Source organism: Megalops cyprinoides, chromosome 20 (genome assembly GCF_013368585.1).
Source record: "Megalops cyprinoides isolate fMegCyp1 chromosome 20, fMegCyp1.pri, whole genome shotgun sequence".
Classification (NCBI taxonomy): domain Eukaryota; kingdom Metazoa; phylum Chordata; class Actinopteri; order Elopiformes; family Megalopidae; genus Megalops; species Megalops cyprinoides.
In genome coordinates this window covers 24,516,445-24,532,500 of record NC_050602.1, presented here as the reverse complement: position 1 = coordinate 24,532,500, position 16,056 = coordinate 24,516,445, and the positions used below count along the sequence as shown (strand labels likewise).

Sequence of the window (16,056 nt, the reverse complement as noted above, 5' to 3'; positions counted from 1 at the left end):
ATTAGTAAAAGAAGTATGCATTCCAAAGCAACGCATTACAAAACAGTGGTACCTGGCTGTCAAAACCAGCTCAGGAGTGTCAATACAGCATTTTGATTGGAGCATTAATTAGAAATCATGTCCAATCAAAAGTGCGTCCAGCTGGCCGCTCTTCTATGACTGTCTAAAAAAAAATTAAAAGCCGCACGATTTCTATTTTTTTTTAACTCAATGATCGATGGGTAACTTGTACATTTGTACACTTTCACAGCACAGGCATGCTGTTTACAGCTGGGAAGTCCATACTGAAAATATCTTATGGATGTGTTTTTCCTGCACTGACCAAGCAGTGCCATATTTTTATATCAGTACATAATAGCCTTTGTCACGGAAGTATTGATTCTAGACATTTAAACACTACAGTGTTCTCTTCACCTGGTTTCCAGCAAATTGGGCCAAAACGAAACTCGTTCTGTAGCTGCTATGGTTATTGTGAAAATCTGTTCTTAAGTTTCATTTTGTGAGCGCTGATGACCATTCTGTTGTCTCAGAACAGTAATGGCTGATTTTACAGTTATAACACAAATCCCAAACAAACTGCAGCATTCTCAGGATACCAGCCAGCCACTCCTGAATACATACTGTTGATAACTATCTATCAGAGTAACAAATCTCAATGACAATATTGGTGACTGCCAAATGTGGTCCTGTCTGTCTACTCATGATGGGAAACTGAGGCTTTATAAACCACAGACCAGATGAGGTAATCGTGTGTTATCAGTGAACTGAAACAACCTTTGTATCTGGCTATGAAGAGCAAAGTATTCTGATTGGTTCAAACAAGTCAGTGATTGACAGTTCATGGTGGCACCGCCCACTATAGGGTTCATGAAGCCTCAGTCTCCCATTACTACATTGCTAACCAGCCTGTCTTCTTTACCACCCTAAGTCACCTCTTCCCGGGAGAGTTGTCGGTCACCTGCTAACCACTGACATTTAGGTTAAGCCAGTCATCTGTTTAAAATAGAGGTGATCTACATCCGAAGAGTAGCCAGGTGTTGTGATGAAAATGGTAACATGCGATGGGATTAAATGGTAGTGGTTTACTGGTGGTACGACTGCTAAGAATACAGGTTATTAAGGGTGACACAGAAAACAGAGGGTGACCCTTGGAACAGGGTTGTAAACCTGCATGTTTTTTCCACCTCACACATTGACACCTCAGGCATGTTTTAAGAATATGACCTTGAGCTCAAAATATTCCTGGATTTTCACAGTTCTGTGCCAATTCCAATGAATAACATTTATTCCCATGCCATACAGAGCAATCCCAATTTATTCAGACTCTAACATGTCCGGTCTTCGGCACATACATTTTCACACAGGGTCGCTCATTGTCCACAAAACACATTATCTAGGACCGTTCTTATCAAGTCCAGTAAAGATACTAACAACCACCAATCATTAAATGGCTTTCTATTTTATTTTTAAATGACTTCAGCTGTCCTCAGTTCTGATTCTTCCCAATGTTTTTTTTTCGTTATCGAAAACAATGTACAATTGCAAGCGTTACACTGAACATGCGAGTTGAATGAATCGCATCGATTCTTTCTACCAAAAACCGCATCTCGGATGCCTGTTTTTAGATGTTTGTCCCTTTCCCCCACCCTACACGTGCTGCTGACCACCGCCGCTGTTCAGGATTGTAAACACAAGTCGATCGTTCCAATCCAAAACAGGGCAATGGTTTGAATGAGAAACCATCGCCCTACACCGAGCAGAAACGTTTCCACACCGAAGTGGGTACTCTCAGTTGATAGGCTACTGTAGATCATTCAGTGCCTACCGAGATTCGCGCATAGGAGGGCTGCGCTCGCTATCCTTAGCAACACAAAGTTGCAGCTCCAACAGTATTTCAGTCGTGACATCGGTCACTCTAGACTGACTCGCTTGACAAGACCGGCTATTATCATAGCCTTGAACTGAGGAATTCATTTCTGAACCATCCCGTTATTTCGGTTACATCGACGAGCAAAGTCCACAGTAAATGTGTGTCAAATACGGAGAATGAATCAAGCAGGAGAATTTTTGTTTTTCTGTTCATGCAGAGAAGAGAATTATTACAATTGTTCATATGTTATGTTATAAATAACAAGCGCGTCTCACAATAGAAACAAACAGATAATGTGATAGCAGTACTCTATGTGCCTTTACAGTTTGGCCGCGACAGTGAGCGATGCTATGTCAAGTAACAGTTCTGCCTGAATAGGCATTCGGATTCCAATGAAAAACCCCGACGCTTGAAGTCTTGCACAAAGGGAACTTGAGCTCAGCGTTATCGAAATACTCACCGTAGTAAGCGGACGGGATCTCTGTTCTTCTTGCCATTGCGCCGCGGACAGAGCGATTCCGACGTGTGTCTTTGTTTTGTTACGATGGCATGTGCGGCGAGTTGTGTGAGAACAGCGTTGTTCACCCGAGCCTCGGCTTATAATGACCCCTCTCCGTTTCCGAGCCACGCAGCAGAACGTCAGCGATGTTTACAGCAGGGGGAAGCGTCATCTAGCGTGGAGTGTGGGTGCTGGGACCCGGGACCCGGCCACAAACAGTCCTCTTAAAGGAGCCGCGCGTCTTTCCAGTCATGTTAACTCCTCTCTCAAAACATTTCTTTGTTCTCTTTGTATGTTTGTGTGCGTTATTTCAAAACTATTTGATTGATGAAATAAGCTCAACTTTCACAAACGTCAGGTATTCACCCTGTTTTGCATTTGCTGCGTGGTATTTAGCCCGACTTACATTTGTTTGGAGAAACAAAGACATCGAGACATCAGCGACCAAGAGATTGCCATTCAACCCGGGAGAGAAGAAGCAGTGTGGCTTCAGTTGTTGTATAGCAGCAGTTTTTTGCCCCTCTCCAAAAGATGCAGTGATGCAGAACTATTTTATTTGGTGATTTTAATTCATTGTTAATTTATTTTATTTATTAGTAATGTATTCAATGTAAATATCATTATTATTGTTGTTGTTGTTATTGTTATTACTATTACAGCTCTCATTTCAACACTTACTTTGGCAACATTGGTGCATTTTTTCATGCCAATAAATACAACTGAATTAACCTGAAAATTGGGGTGGTCCGTTACAATGATATCTATGTTATTGTTATGTACTTCGGAATCACTGCCAAGGAAAGAATGCCTTACATCAGTCCGCATGTCATTGGCACATAATCTCACTTTGTGGGTAAGTAACAACGCTGTACACCTCAAAGCCGGGAAATTAGCAGTAATATAGGCCTACAGCTCAGAGAGCCTTTGGCTGAACAAAGAGCTCACTGTGAAATTCATTTCAAATTAATGAAATATTTTCAATATTCATTAAAAAATCCTTTTTACATTGTTCAGCATTCTCACCATCTAAAGATGAGCTGCTGTAAGGCTAAGGACTAACATATTTGGCAGATTGAAAAGATATGTCATGTTAATATGAAAGGACAACCTAAATTCAAGAGTAGAAACATTTCAACCATTTTACTTTTTGTCCTTTTATGGATTTTCTTATGTACAATCCTGGTCATGACCTGATTCAGACATGTCGTACATTAAATGTACAGAATTATTATCATGTAGCTCTGGAGTATCGGTCAGTAACAAAAAGGTTTAGCCTTCAGCGAGAACAAATGGAAATCTTGTACTTATGCATGACTACTGCGCCCTCTAGTGGGGAAATCGTGCTCTCTGTCGTTCACAAGAATCCGTGTACCCAACTTCAATTTCTGTAGTCATGGACGCATAGCAAACGTATGTTATAATGCTGCACCCGGTACAATTCTTCTATAAGCAAGTTAGGTACCTAGCATTTTAATCTATGTGCATTTATGAAAGGTGCATAAAGTCTTGCTTTGCAGTCTCTCTCCTGCCTGATGGATGAAGCTAAAGGAAGCTGGGTTAGTTCTTGGATAGGATACTGAAAACCAGCTTGCTGAGTGAAGTTAATGGGTTAGTATGGGGCAATCTTCTCTCGGGCCCGACCAGAAGACCAATGTCCCACAGTGCAATGATGGAGACACTGTACTGTGGGAGGCACTGTCTTTCAAATGGAACATTGAACTACGGTTCTGGCTCCATTAAACTATTCACCATTAAAGGTCCCATGGCATTTACACAAGCTGGTGGGTTCCCCATTGTCCAGGCTAAATTCAATCTCTTTCAGTATGGCCTTCTGAAAAACTCATATTTAATTACACAATAATTTCCTCCTTCTCCTACCCTCTCAGCTGATGTGGGGTGAGCAGTCTGCTGTGTAACGGTCACTGTGAATCAACTGCCACCTGGCAGCATTTTAGAAGAGTCACCTTTCCTTGTAAAGATCTTTTCGATCATTGAAAGGTGCCCAATACATGCAGTCCTTTATAATATTTGATATTTTCACTGATTTTTCTGGCTAAATTAGAGCAATAAAATTCAACTGTCTGCAAGCTCTTACCTTAAATGTTTTGGAGATTATAATGTCTGCTTTGTCTTTCTGCTATAAATTCAGTCTGACAAAAGAGGAACAGATTGTTCATAGTTATTGAAGACTCAGGGAGAGGATCCATGGGGAGCCTGCAGGTAGCTACAACATTTCCAAATGCAAACTAATCCTATGCTTCACCACACCACAATACACAGGGATCCCATGAAAATATTTCAATCCTGGAGGACTGAAATCCAGCTCAGGTCATGACTAGCTAGCTCATCTTAAACAGTAATTCCATCTCCAAAGTTGCCTAAATTTGCATTGCAGCAATAAAAAAAAGAAAATTTCACATTTATCCTTAAAACAGAGGAGTATAACCAAATGGTTTAACAAAAACAAAAGTGTAATGTGTAGTTTAACAACTATTTCATTAATGCATGTGTTGGTTGTAACCTTTAATAATGGAAATCCATACCAAAACTTATTTTTTATTGTTGTTCCTGACTAACAATATGATAAATGACATCTCATACAATTCCCAGAATGCATTTTTTGATGCACATGAAGAGAAGAGGCTAAAAGGACCTCACTATGCCTGTTGGGAAATGAAGGCAGGGGCAGCAAGGTTAAAGGGATCACTGTTCCTTTAAGCTGAAATCTTACAAACCAACAACTTTCTTGTAAATAAACAAATTGATTGGTCCAAGACAGCCACCTAAACATGCTTTGAGGAAAATATTGTCATTGTAAAAAAAATACTGATTCACTGCAGGATGCAAGTCAGAACTCAAAAATCCACTCACTTCACACTTCTGCGGTGAGCTGATGCTTAGTAAGTAGACATTTACAAGACAATTAAAATGTAAGGTAAGGAACAGCAGGAAAATAGACTTATTTTAAGGTGTAGTGTCTGTGTAATGGCTGAGGCAAAACCAATTATTCACACCCATCCAATTATACAGCTTGCTCCTGAAGTGGCTCCAGCAAATTCACAGCCAACAAACTCACAGTCTATCAGAATTCCACTAAGGTTTAATCCCATCATTTTTCATACTTGCGTGTAAAATGATAAATATAAGCTATTTCTATGGGCAAACATATGTATATTATCCATCCAACCCAGAGAATATGCTTTCATCACACTGCACCCTGAAGAAAAGGGACTTCACAGAATAAACATCTTTCCATCATGTCTCTTCAGGAAGGAGAAAAACATTTCAATTTTGTCTTTATTATTTCAGAAGGCCTCAGAAGGGCATTAATGCCACTGGCGGTGATATGACACAATGAATAGCATATTCTAATTCCATCACTTGGCGCAATGATGAAAAGATGGCCGCTTCATGAAATGCATGGTATTACAGAGTGGCATTTTCTACCTCCTGAGGAGAGCGAGATGGGGTAATGATGACTTGATGACTAAATGCTGTCGTTAGCATACCATTCTCCTTTTGGTAACGAAGCAATGAATGAAAAGAAGACTCCCTACAATTATGAGGTCGCCAGGATAATTGACGTTGTTTTAAAGTGCTTTATTTCACATAATCCATAGATAGTATTTTTATAGTATTTTTTTATTAGAGACAACATAGGATCCAAAACAATTACTTTCTACCCTCGACTATACTCTGCACTGCACAGCCCTTGTGAAATAATATTTCATCTAGCTTCATTGATGTGGTCATCTCCTCAACATGTTGAAGATGTAATGTATGTCAATATTACAATATTATATACAATACATACTGCATTTTTGACAGACTCAAAAGTATATACTATACATTACAGGGTAAATAAATCTGAATTCATCTTGTGTGTTTGTAAGACAATTCTTATAATACATTATAAAATGTGTATCAGATCTGAAATTTGGTAATGATGTAAGTATCTCCATATATTTAGATATTGCATTTTTGAGTAGCGTCCTTTCTTCCCCTGTTTTCCCTGAACAGGTGTTTTTTTCTCCCCTGGTAAAACTGCAAAAGCTGAACCCAGAAGAGCACAGTGCAGAGTGAGGGGCTGTGAAAGGAACAGGATTAATGATGCTCAGATCAACTGCTGCAGCTGGGTCTGCAAGTGTCTTCGGTGTAGGAGAACAGTCTCCAAAGGACAGCAGTCAGAATGCATGTATCAGGTGGGCCACAAACTCCAAATGCAGGTTACACTCCATTGTACTGTAATACTATGAGAACACTACTCTGCCTGTGTCTACTGTATCTGTTCAGAATGAACCTGCATTTTCTGGCATAGAAAATTTTTAAAAATCTCTTTTCTTCCACAGAAGAATGGTTTAAATTTTCTCTTCTAAAGTGCAATAGTCAGTGGTAGGAGGGGTGTTATGGGAAAAGTATCAGCCAGCTTCTTCACATATCATGACAATGGAGGGATCAGGTTCCCTAGGCATGATGGGAAGACCCTCAGATGTTTATGGTTTTTCATAAGGTTTAAGGTTTTTATGTGATGGGGCATCAGTGCATGCCAGATGGGGTGCAGGCAGCTGGAAGAAGCATCAGCCAGCTTCCTCACAAGCAGTTTCAGTAACGTTTGTCATAGCCAGGATTTTTTTTCTATGAACTATGCGAAAAATTAATGCTGCTTTACATTCATCAGGTGTAAGAATTAACAAGCCTGAATAGATCCTTTGTGTATAACAGTGTCTTATGAAGGTGTGCAACAGAAAGCTAAACACCTTAGAGGGTTGAACGTGTTAACAAATCAGACTCGGCATCTGCAGAAATTCAAATGCACTAATTTTCATAGGTGTTACTGTTCTACTGGAGTTTTACTCTGTATTCTACAACAATTGAAGTGGAATTCTGCTATTTTGTGGGTGATATATTCTTTGCGTCTGTGCTGGCAGAATATAACATCAATTGTGTACTTAAAATAAATGAAATTGAATGGAAGGAATGACAGACTGTAAAAGCACACAGGAGTGCAGCTTCAGTAAAATCGAACAATGGAGTCCAAATATAACCAACACCGTCACTTCAGCTCAGTTTTGAACTGCGTGCTCTGTCCACTTAATGGAACTCCGTGCACATATCACACACATACACAAGTGAAAGTTAATTTTATTTTGTACACTCAGTTCAAATATTCCATTTACTGATTTGTTAGTTTGTATGAAAACGTTGGTAGCATTTCAGGTGTAAGGGCATAAATATCACAGTTCATGATGCATTTGCAGTATGGCTTGGTGGAAAGGTGCAGGGCTCATAACCTAAATTTCATTGTTTTAACTCCCAGGTGGGGCCCTGCTGTCGTTCCTTTAGGCAAGCTGCGTAAACTAAATTGCCTCAGCAAATATCCAGCTGTATAAAGAACAAAAATTATAATGTATTTAGTTTGTTCTGGATAAGCTGTCTGCCTAGCTAATGTAATGTAATCCCGCTTCAAACTGCTATTACAGTAGGAACTGGTATTTCATGACTCTGGCTAAACTGAGATAAGGTAAGAAAAAATATTCTGATTTCATTTATAGTATGCATGAAAGACATGTGGTTGCTATGGCTATGTGCACACAACAATGTACAGCCATATAGCCATGCAAAATTGTTTATAAGAACAATATTTTATCATGTTCATCCACCCACACCCCACCCCCTCTTTACTGTAAACTAATAACAGATGTAACATTTCACTTTTGTTATCAATACTACAGTATGTCTGTAGAGTCTTTTGGAAAATCACATCAATTGCTGTGAATACCATAACATGCAGTAACCACAGCAATAAAATTGATTTTTCAGAAGAATGCAAAACACACTAGTTAACCTACATAATATGTTGATTTGAACATGCAATTGTATGCATTTCATTCAGTTCTAAGGTTCTGACCGATACATCACAAACAAAAACAATAGAAGGAGAAAGCTTCACCAGAGAGAAACCATCCATGGTTAGCAAACATGTCAATATTCTCCCAGAATCAGTGTAAACTAACATCTATATCTCTCTCACACACCTCACTTTGAGCTACCATTAATTAGGCATGCCTGGCTTGTTACCCAATGGCTGGCCTTGGACACATTCACACATCGACATTGACAATCAATTATCCAATTACAAAATAATTTGATATGATAGATCTATATTTTCATAACATTAATGAACACACAGCTGAGGATCCTCAAGATACATTTGCAAACATTAAAAAAACCTATCCAAACAATAAATATAAAATATAAAAACATGCCACTGACCGTCATTAACATCATCAACAAGTTACCACAGTAATTGTGCATAGGTGATGTGGATTGGGGACTTCAGAGGTTATCAGAAAGGAAATAACACTCTTGCACTGTTTTGCTCTGACTGCTTGGTGTCGTAATGCCGGCCAACAGAGTCAGCAGAGGGGGCTTGTCATTGTCATTGTCAAAGCCTTGTCACACAGAAAAATGTAACATGGCTGCCAACGGACGGGTGTCTGGTGCGCTAAAAGGTCAAAGTAGTGTTGTTTTGAGCGACGCTGCCTCTGTGTCAGTACAAGAATCCAGTGATGCCTTTGCTTCTCACGATCAATGATAGCCAGGCAATACAAAATTGCTGACAGGTTATTACTAATGGGCAATAAAGACAATGCAGAGATGTTTCTTTATAGAATCTTCAAACTGAAATGGTGTAACAACATTGTGCACATTAAAACAGAATAATCAGAACAAGGAAGGAGGAAACAGACAAACAGGTAATTTAATCACAGGTTCTGCAAGGAAAGTTTGAGGAAACATTCTACAAATGATATTTTCCGCTATTGTGAAAGACACCCAGATACACACTTGCTGTCAAACTGTTAGATAAATATCCTTATGAAAGGGCGTTTCATAATTAGGATCACAGTAAGGCACTGATAACTTATGGCAGATAATTAGAAAGTTACTTAGATGAGTAATGTATTCCATGCATCACATTTCCTGTCTGACAAAATATAAGACTTCCAAATAATTTTCAAATAAATTTCACTATGAAATGATCCCTGTGAATGCTGAAACTTCTATGTATACTACAAGTAATCTAGCAGCGCGGCCAACGAGGAGGTTAAGTAACCTGCACTGTGTTCACGCACGTCAATTCAGCGCAGGTGCTGCGCAGATTCACAGATCTGTATGCTACATGGATTTCTACAACAGCTTCTAACAGAGACCAATAGCGTCTCCATACAAAATATGGATTAGTGCTTGTACGCAATTCCGGATAGAACATGATAGCCGCGGGTAAACTTGCAGAAAGTGGGGCAAAGGGGAACGCAGACGTCGCGGGACCACATGACAGAAACACACGGCTGCAATTGGCTCTACAATTTATTTTTTCCAGGATAAAGGTTGTTCGGGCATTCAAGGTTTTGGGCTACGTCTGAGGTTTGTGTCTGGAGAGCGACAATGTTGTTCAGCAAGGTAAAACCGAATGCCTTTGTTTAGGCTTTACGTTTGCATATTGTTGTGCTGTAGGTACGGATTCAGCGTCGTCTTTACTGCGAACATTTCTCTCTTTTTCAACCGATATGATTTCCTCAGTGTTGACGTTGCGCTGTCTTGCAAGCAGTAGCGTTATAGAACCACTGCCTCGCAAAATGCGCCAACAACATAGCTTTCACGATTTTTTATGGCTAGTAATGCTTCTAAAATTTGTGTGTGGCGTTAAATTACATGGACACGCATGGTCATGTCCCAAGTAGCCAGCTAACGTATGTTTATAGCTAGTCAGCTAGCTAAGAAAGCAATCACATTCGCTGTGTTTAACAGCTAGCTCGTTAGCTATGCACATACGCTAACCGCAAAAAACGGCCACGCGTGTACACTTTGCTTTTAAACCTAGTTTTAATAAAAGGTAAACGTTACCAAACAAGCCAGTCAGCGTTACCCGAGCATGTTGGCACAATACCCTGTGACAAGCGAAGGAAAACTAGAATGTTTTTTGCCACAAGAGATTGTAGCTTACGTACGCAAAGTTTATGTATGCTCTTGACCGGTACTGGGGTCAAGAGGAGAAACGGCCAAGTTGGCACAAACGGTGATCTTTACAGTGACAGGTATTTTCCTTGATTGTAAGGGCTTATATACTTAAGCGCATTGAAAAATTGGTTCATAACGCCTTCACTTGCACTTCAGCTGGTCTCCTGGATTGGGCCGCAGCGCTGGTGACGGAACGGGGTCACTTCCTGTTAACGCGGTCGCTGTAGTTTTCTGTGCCGCGCCTAAAGGGAGTAACAGTATTGCATACATTCGTATAGGTATTCAAGGCCAGTGTGCAGACCGGACTGAGGCTGCAGAGTACCAGTGCAAAAGCAGCAACCAGCGCTGTGAAAACGTCACATGGAGGATTTTGCTTCGGTGAGTAGAATCCAGCTGGTGTATAACCTGCAATTGCCAGCACATTGACTGTAAAGGAAATGACATCCGATCTCTCTGCAGAGCTCACTGACCAGCAGAAGGAGTTCCAGGAGCTGGCCAGGAAGTTTTCTCGGGAGGAGATTGTGCCTGTTTCCCCAGAATATGACAGGAGTGGTGAAGTGAGTTTTGCAGGTTCTGTGTGCGTTGTTGACGTGAAACCAGATCATGCATTTGTTTTAATATGCATTTTTGTCCTTCTCCTAGTATCCTTTCCCAGTCATCAAGAGGGCATGGGAACTTGGCTTGATGAATTCCCACATTCCTGAAGACTGTGGTATGAGATCATATTAACTTTGTTAGTACCTTTGGCCCCAGCTTCTCAGTCGTTACACCTGTCCTAATTACCTTTGTTACCTGTTACAGGCGGAATGGGTCTGGGTATATTTGATTCCTGCCTCATCACTGAGGAACTTGCGTATGGCTGCACAGGTGTTCAGACTGCCATTGAAGCAAACTCCCTTGGTGTAAGGGCTTTTCATTTCCTCATGTTAAATTTTTTTTTTTTTTTTTTAGTATGCTACAATTGCCCGTTCGTTGTGTTTTTTTTTTTATAATTTTGCTTGGACCCAATAACTTTCACCACCGCAAGTTATGGTCAAGCATTTAAGTGTATATTGTGGCATGTTGAAAAATGGCTTAGTATTAAAACAATTGATTGCATCTTGCTTTGTTTTTACTTGCAGCAAATGCCAGTCATCATTGCAGGAAATGAGGAGCAGCAGAAAAAGTATTTGGGAAGAATGACAGAGGAACCTCTAATGTGTGTAAGTTTCCCTGCATGAGCCAGAGACCGTAGGGTAATTGTAGTAACCCAGTTGCAGGGAACTGACTTGTATTTATGGGGACTTCAGCTCAAAACCTGTGGATTTTCTGCTGCATTTTAATCTTGTGTCCCAGTATCAATGATATTCATTTCTTGTGGGCCTTTAGAGAAATGTGATCAGTCTCATTTGACCTGGTTTTGGAGGTCAGCTAAGTTAAACTGATGTGATTGACAGGCATACTGTGTGACTGAGCCAGGGGCGGGCTCTGATGTGGCTGCGATCAAAACCCGCGCAGTGAAGAAAGGTGACGAGTACATCATAAACGGGCAGAAGATGTGGATCACCAACGGAGGCAAGGCAAACTGGTGAGGTGCAATTTCAGAATCGCAATGGCACAGTACCAGAGGATGCTCTGAATAAGCTGTTGCAGATTTGCGCACCTTTGAAGAGCTGTAGCGGTCATGTGCAGGAGGACTTGTCGGACTCTGCTAATGAGACCCTGAGTCTTATTAATCTGCCTGCATATGTTGCTAGATTGTTCCTTGGCAATGAAATTGCATTCTATGCGCATGCAGGTATTTCCTCCTGGCTCGGTCTGACCCTGATCCCAAGTGCCCAGCCAGCAAGGCCTTCACAGGCTTCATTTTGGATGCAGACACCCCTGGAGTCCAAGTTGGCAGGAAGGTATGAAAACTGGACTGCCCCCAAAATTGTGCTAACAGGCTTTCAGTGACCCTTAGTGACATGCGTGCTCTATTGCATTGTACTTCAAGTTGACTTAATGGTTTTCAACCTTTTGCGCCGCTCCATGCAGGAGATGAATATGGGTCAGAGGTGCTCAGACACACGAGGCATCACTTTCGAAGACGTGAGAATCCCCAAGGAGAACGTTCTGATTGGGGAGGGAGCTGGGTTCAAGATTGCCATGGGGGCCTTCGATAAGACCAGACCACCGGTGAGTTGCAGAAACTTGTCAGGTCTTTTGGTGCATCCCAGTGATGCTGGTTATGTCAGTTTGGGTGTTAAACACTGCACTAGGAGTAGGGTGCCCTGAACACGAGTGCCCTTGGAGTCCTGACTTCCTGTTTGAGTTAGAAATGAAACGGTGCCATCTGTGAGCAGTTGATAAAGTGGCTTTTGTTCTGAAGGTGGCAGCAGGGGCGACAGGACTAGCACAGAGGGCCCTGGATGAAGCCTCAAAATATGCCCTGGAGAGGAAGACCTTTGGAAGGCTCATTGCTGAGGTAAGGGGTCACTACTGCACCCAAAGCAAAGATCATATCATATAAATATTTTTATAAATGTGTAACACTTGCCGATGGTACCAGATTTAAATCTAGTGCATTGTTCCTGGATATAGATGGAGTTTTGTGGAGCTGATTGTTGGAACTGTTCAGGCAAAATGGTACCTGTGTTTTAAGCAAAAGCTGCTGCAGGTTCTCTCTGAGGGTGGGGAAAATGAGGGGGGTAGGGTGACCAGGCATATAACTGTTAATCTGGAAGTTCATTGTGCAGTCTAGAGAGTCTTTCCTTATCTCCCGCAGCACCAGGCAGTGTCATTCTTGCTGGCGGAGATGGCGATGAAGGTAGAGCTGGCCAGAATGGCCTATCAGAGAGCAGCCTGGGAGGTGGACGAGGGCCGCAGGAACACCTACTACGCCTCAATCGCCAAGGCCTTCGCTGGGGACATCGCCAACCAGGTCGCCAGCGACGCCGTGCAGATCTTTGGCGGGAACGGGTTCAACAGCGAATACCCTGTGGAGAAGTTGATGAGGGATGCCAAAATTTATCAGGTCTGTGCACTCAAATGAAAGTGTTTGGGTAAACATTTTGTAAGCCAGATTTGGCTAAATGGATATCCCCTTGAGCTTGTTGCAGATCCCTTATAATACATTATTTTGCAAGTCGTTGTGGCTAAGAGGTTCTGCATAGGCTGCCCCTCCTTAAGGGTTATCCCTTGTAAGAGTGCACCAACACGCTCACTGCTGCTCCCCCCCCCGGGAAGCATTCTAAGGAACCTTGATTTGCACACTGTCCCTTGAGGTTTACATTGCTACTTGCTGCTGCACCTTGTTTGTCCAGTTGATGCCTCTCTGAGACTGTGTTCGAGGCAGCTGTTCAACGAGCTCTCTCTGTTTCAGATCTACGAAGGCACCGCTCAGATCCAGAGATTGATCATATCACGTGAGCATATCGGGAAGTACAAGAACTGAACACTATGGGACCGTCCCTGAAATGTGCAGTCTTCCCTGTTGTAAGGTTTTTCTGTATGTAAAGTATAAATGGATTAATGTTTGAGATGAAGAGTGCAATTCTTGACTAGCATAGTGAATCTCCAGAAGTACTAAGTGAAAGTTGGAAAGGCACTTAACAAGAGATATACATGTTGCATACTTTTTGATTCGAACCAACTTTTTGGCACATGTGAAGCACAGTCTTCCATTGCTGCAGTTTGTAAATATTCATCGACTTCATCTCGCACCACTGTGCAGCCATTTTGAGGGCCTCATATTCCCTTATTGCTTACACTGAAAATTGTGGTCATAAAGGAGTTAAACTGAAAATGATTTACTGCCTGCCAAAGGAGGAAAACCAGCAGAAGGAAGGGCTTTCTGTCAGCTGAAGAGTTTAGCCAGGAGAGATTGCTGAAATGCCAACTGAACAATTTTAGGTGACTAGATATCATTTCATTCCTATAGTTAAATGGTTTGTCCCCCTGCTAATCAGTGGAATCTGCCAGTATATGAACTATCTATTTAGCTGGCAGCTAGAATTTTTCCTTAAGGATAGATGGCTAAGGAATATATATTATTGGACAGCTACCTGTCTAACCAGAGCTCCATCTGTTACCGTCGTAGCTAACGATTGAGAGGCATGGGTACTTCTGCTGCCTTTGCTGGTGAACACATGGCAAGGTATAGCAGTTTTTGTGGTGTGACTGTAGGCTAAATGTCAGGGTCATAGCATTGCTTTGTAGTCCAGCAAAATAAAGTTACTGATGTATCCATCAGCAGACAGCCACAAAGACTCTAATGTTCTAACTACCCCTTGGTTAGCTTGTTGGTTTAAATGGTGCCTGGTTCTGCTGAAAAGTTGTTGCAAGTTGGCATAGCAAGGTTTTGTTGCCACTTTAAGCTGTTGGAAGGTAGCAAGATGGATGAGCAGAAATTCCAGTAGCCAAATGGCTGGCAGAATAGCGCAGCAAGGTAATCAATCGTGACGTTGTGGCAAGTGTATACAGGAAGGAAAAGCCATAACACCCTGAAACCCTGAACCCAAGCATCATTCACCCATTCATCACTTTATTCAGTGGTCTTTCTGTGTTGCTACTTTTTCTGAACAAAGTTGATGTTTTAAATGCAGTGTGTTTGACCTGTTGAGGCTAAAGTAACCATCTGTCCCATTGACTTTCTCTGATTAAAAATGCTAGGTGTGCTTGAAACCTGGGAGAACAGACCTCAAACTGGTGTTCCTAATCCCTGATCTTTTGGCTGAAATGTTGGTTTTGGGTGTCAAACTAAGTGAGCAACCCTATTTCAGCATAGTAGCATGTAACTGTTTTTTCATGGGGTATGACTGGTTATCATTAATGCTGCTCAGGATAACATTTATATAGGAAATTGGTTGCCTTATACTCCATCAGAATGCCTTGTTCCTGTAAAGAGGTTGAACAACCCATGTCTAAACAATGCAGATGAACAAATGAACAGATGCAAGAATTCACTCTTTACCTTTTTCTAATGACACAAAACACCTCAGATTGCTTTTGTTAAATGTATTGTGACTAAATAAATGAATTCTCACCAGTTATGTGTGCTTGTCAAGTATATTAACTGACAGTTAGCTTGCACAAATTTGTCAGTATTTACAACTATATTTTAATGACATGACAGAAAAATCAAATGTCTCAATCCTTTGAAACCTAGGTGCCATATAAATGAAATGCAGACTCGTTGGTAAAGGCTATAGCAGAGCTTAAATTAGCCAGCTGTGGTGTGTTTGGCTTCATGTAGATTAATCAAAGTTGGCATTTTCCACAATTTACATGGTGTATGACAAGATTTTATATTAAAAGGAAATGGGGTCATCAAAGTTTTACGGCAGTTTGAAAAATCCAAGCTCTGACAGGGATGTCATCCCACATCCCATGAGCAGTTTCTGTTGATTCAAAATGGGTGTTCATTAAAGTAAACCGCTTTCCATAGCTCATTCTGAAATGGGCATATGAAGTGAAAAAGTGGCTGAAATTGCAGCCTGAATTTACATGGATAGCAAGGCCAAGATTCAGTTGGAAGGCTGTTTTACACTTTCCTTGAGTGGCTGCATTGCTGTGTCTGTGACGGCTCCCTTCTACCACAGGGTGTCGCTGGTATGTGAGGCTTCAAATTGCTTGAGCCACTGTAGTATTCTAAAGCTAGTGTGTTGCTGCGTTGGACAGCCTCTTCTCTCAGCTCTGAACTATACGT

At 41.3% G+C, this 16,056-nt stretch overlaps 2 protein-coding genes across 3 annotated transcripts in view; one reads left to right on the top strand and one right to left on the bottom strand.

Annotated features, from left to right (window-relative positions):
* The window catches only part of slc44a5a (solute carrier family 44 member 5a), a 95,901-nt gene extending 93,392 nt beyond the window's left edge, over window positions 1-2,509 (bottom strand). For both annotated transcript variants that reach the window (XM_036553952.1, XM_036553951.1), the window contains exon 1: window positions 2,331-2,509. In XM_036553952.1, the coding sequence (XP_036409845.1) occupies window positions 2,331-2,367 (37 nt within the window). In that variant the 5' untranslated portion in view covers window positions 2,368-2,509. The remainder of the gene's footprint in view (window positions 1-2,330) is intronic.
* Window positions 2,510-9,737: 7,228 nt separating this feature from the next.
* acadm (acyl-CoA dehydrogenase medium chain) lies at window positions 9,738-15,250 on the top strand. Its single transcript, XM_036554750.1, has 12 exons — window positions 9,738-9,830; window positions 10,667-10,766; window positions 10,848-10,945; window positions 11,031-11,100; window positions 11,190-11,290; window positions 11,510-11,590; window positions 11,825-11,955; window positions 12,166-12,274; window positions 12,405-12,545; window positions 12,739-12,834; window positions 13,135-13,383; window positions 13,732-15,250. Exons 1-12 carry the CDS (start codon window positions 9,816-9,818, stop codon window positions 13,801-13,803), a joined length of 1,263 nt encoding a protein of 420 aa, XP_036410643.1. The 5' UTR covers window positions 9,738-9,815; the 3' UTR covers window positions 13,804-15,250.
* Window positions 15,251-16,056: the final 806 nt, after the last annotated feature.

What these genes read in the sequence shown, in the direction of transcription:
- acadm (XM_036554750.1), top strand. An exon ending in AACGGAGGCAAGGCAAACTG is followed by an intron (nt 11,956 to 12,165) that starts GTGAGGTGCAAT and finishes ATGCGCATGCAG; the next exon opens with GTATTTCCTCCTGGCTCGGT. An exon ending in GAGTCCAAGTTGGCAGGAAG is followed by an intron (nt 12,275 to 12,404) that starts GTATGAAAACTG and finishes CGCTCCATGCAG; the next exon opens with GAGATGAATATGGGTCAGAG.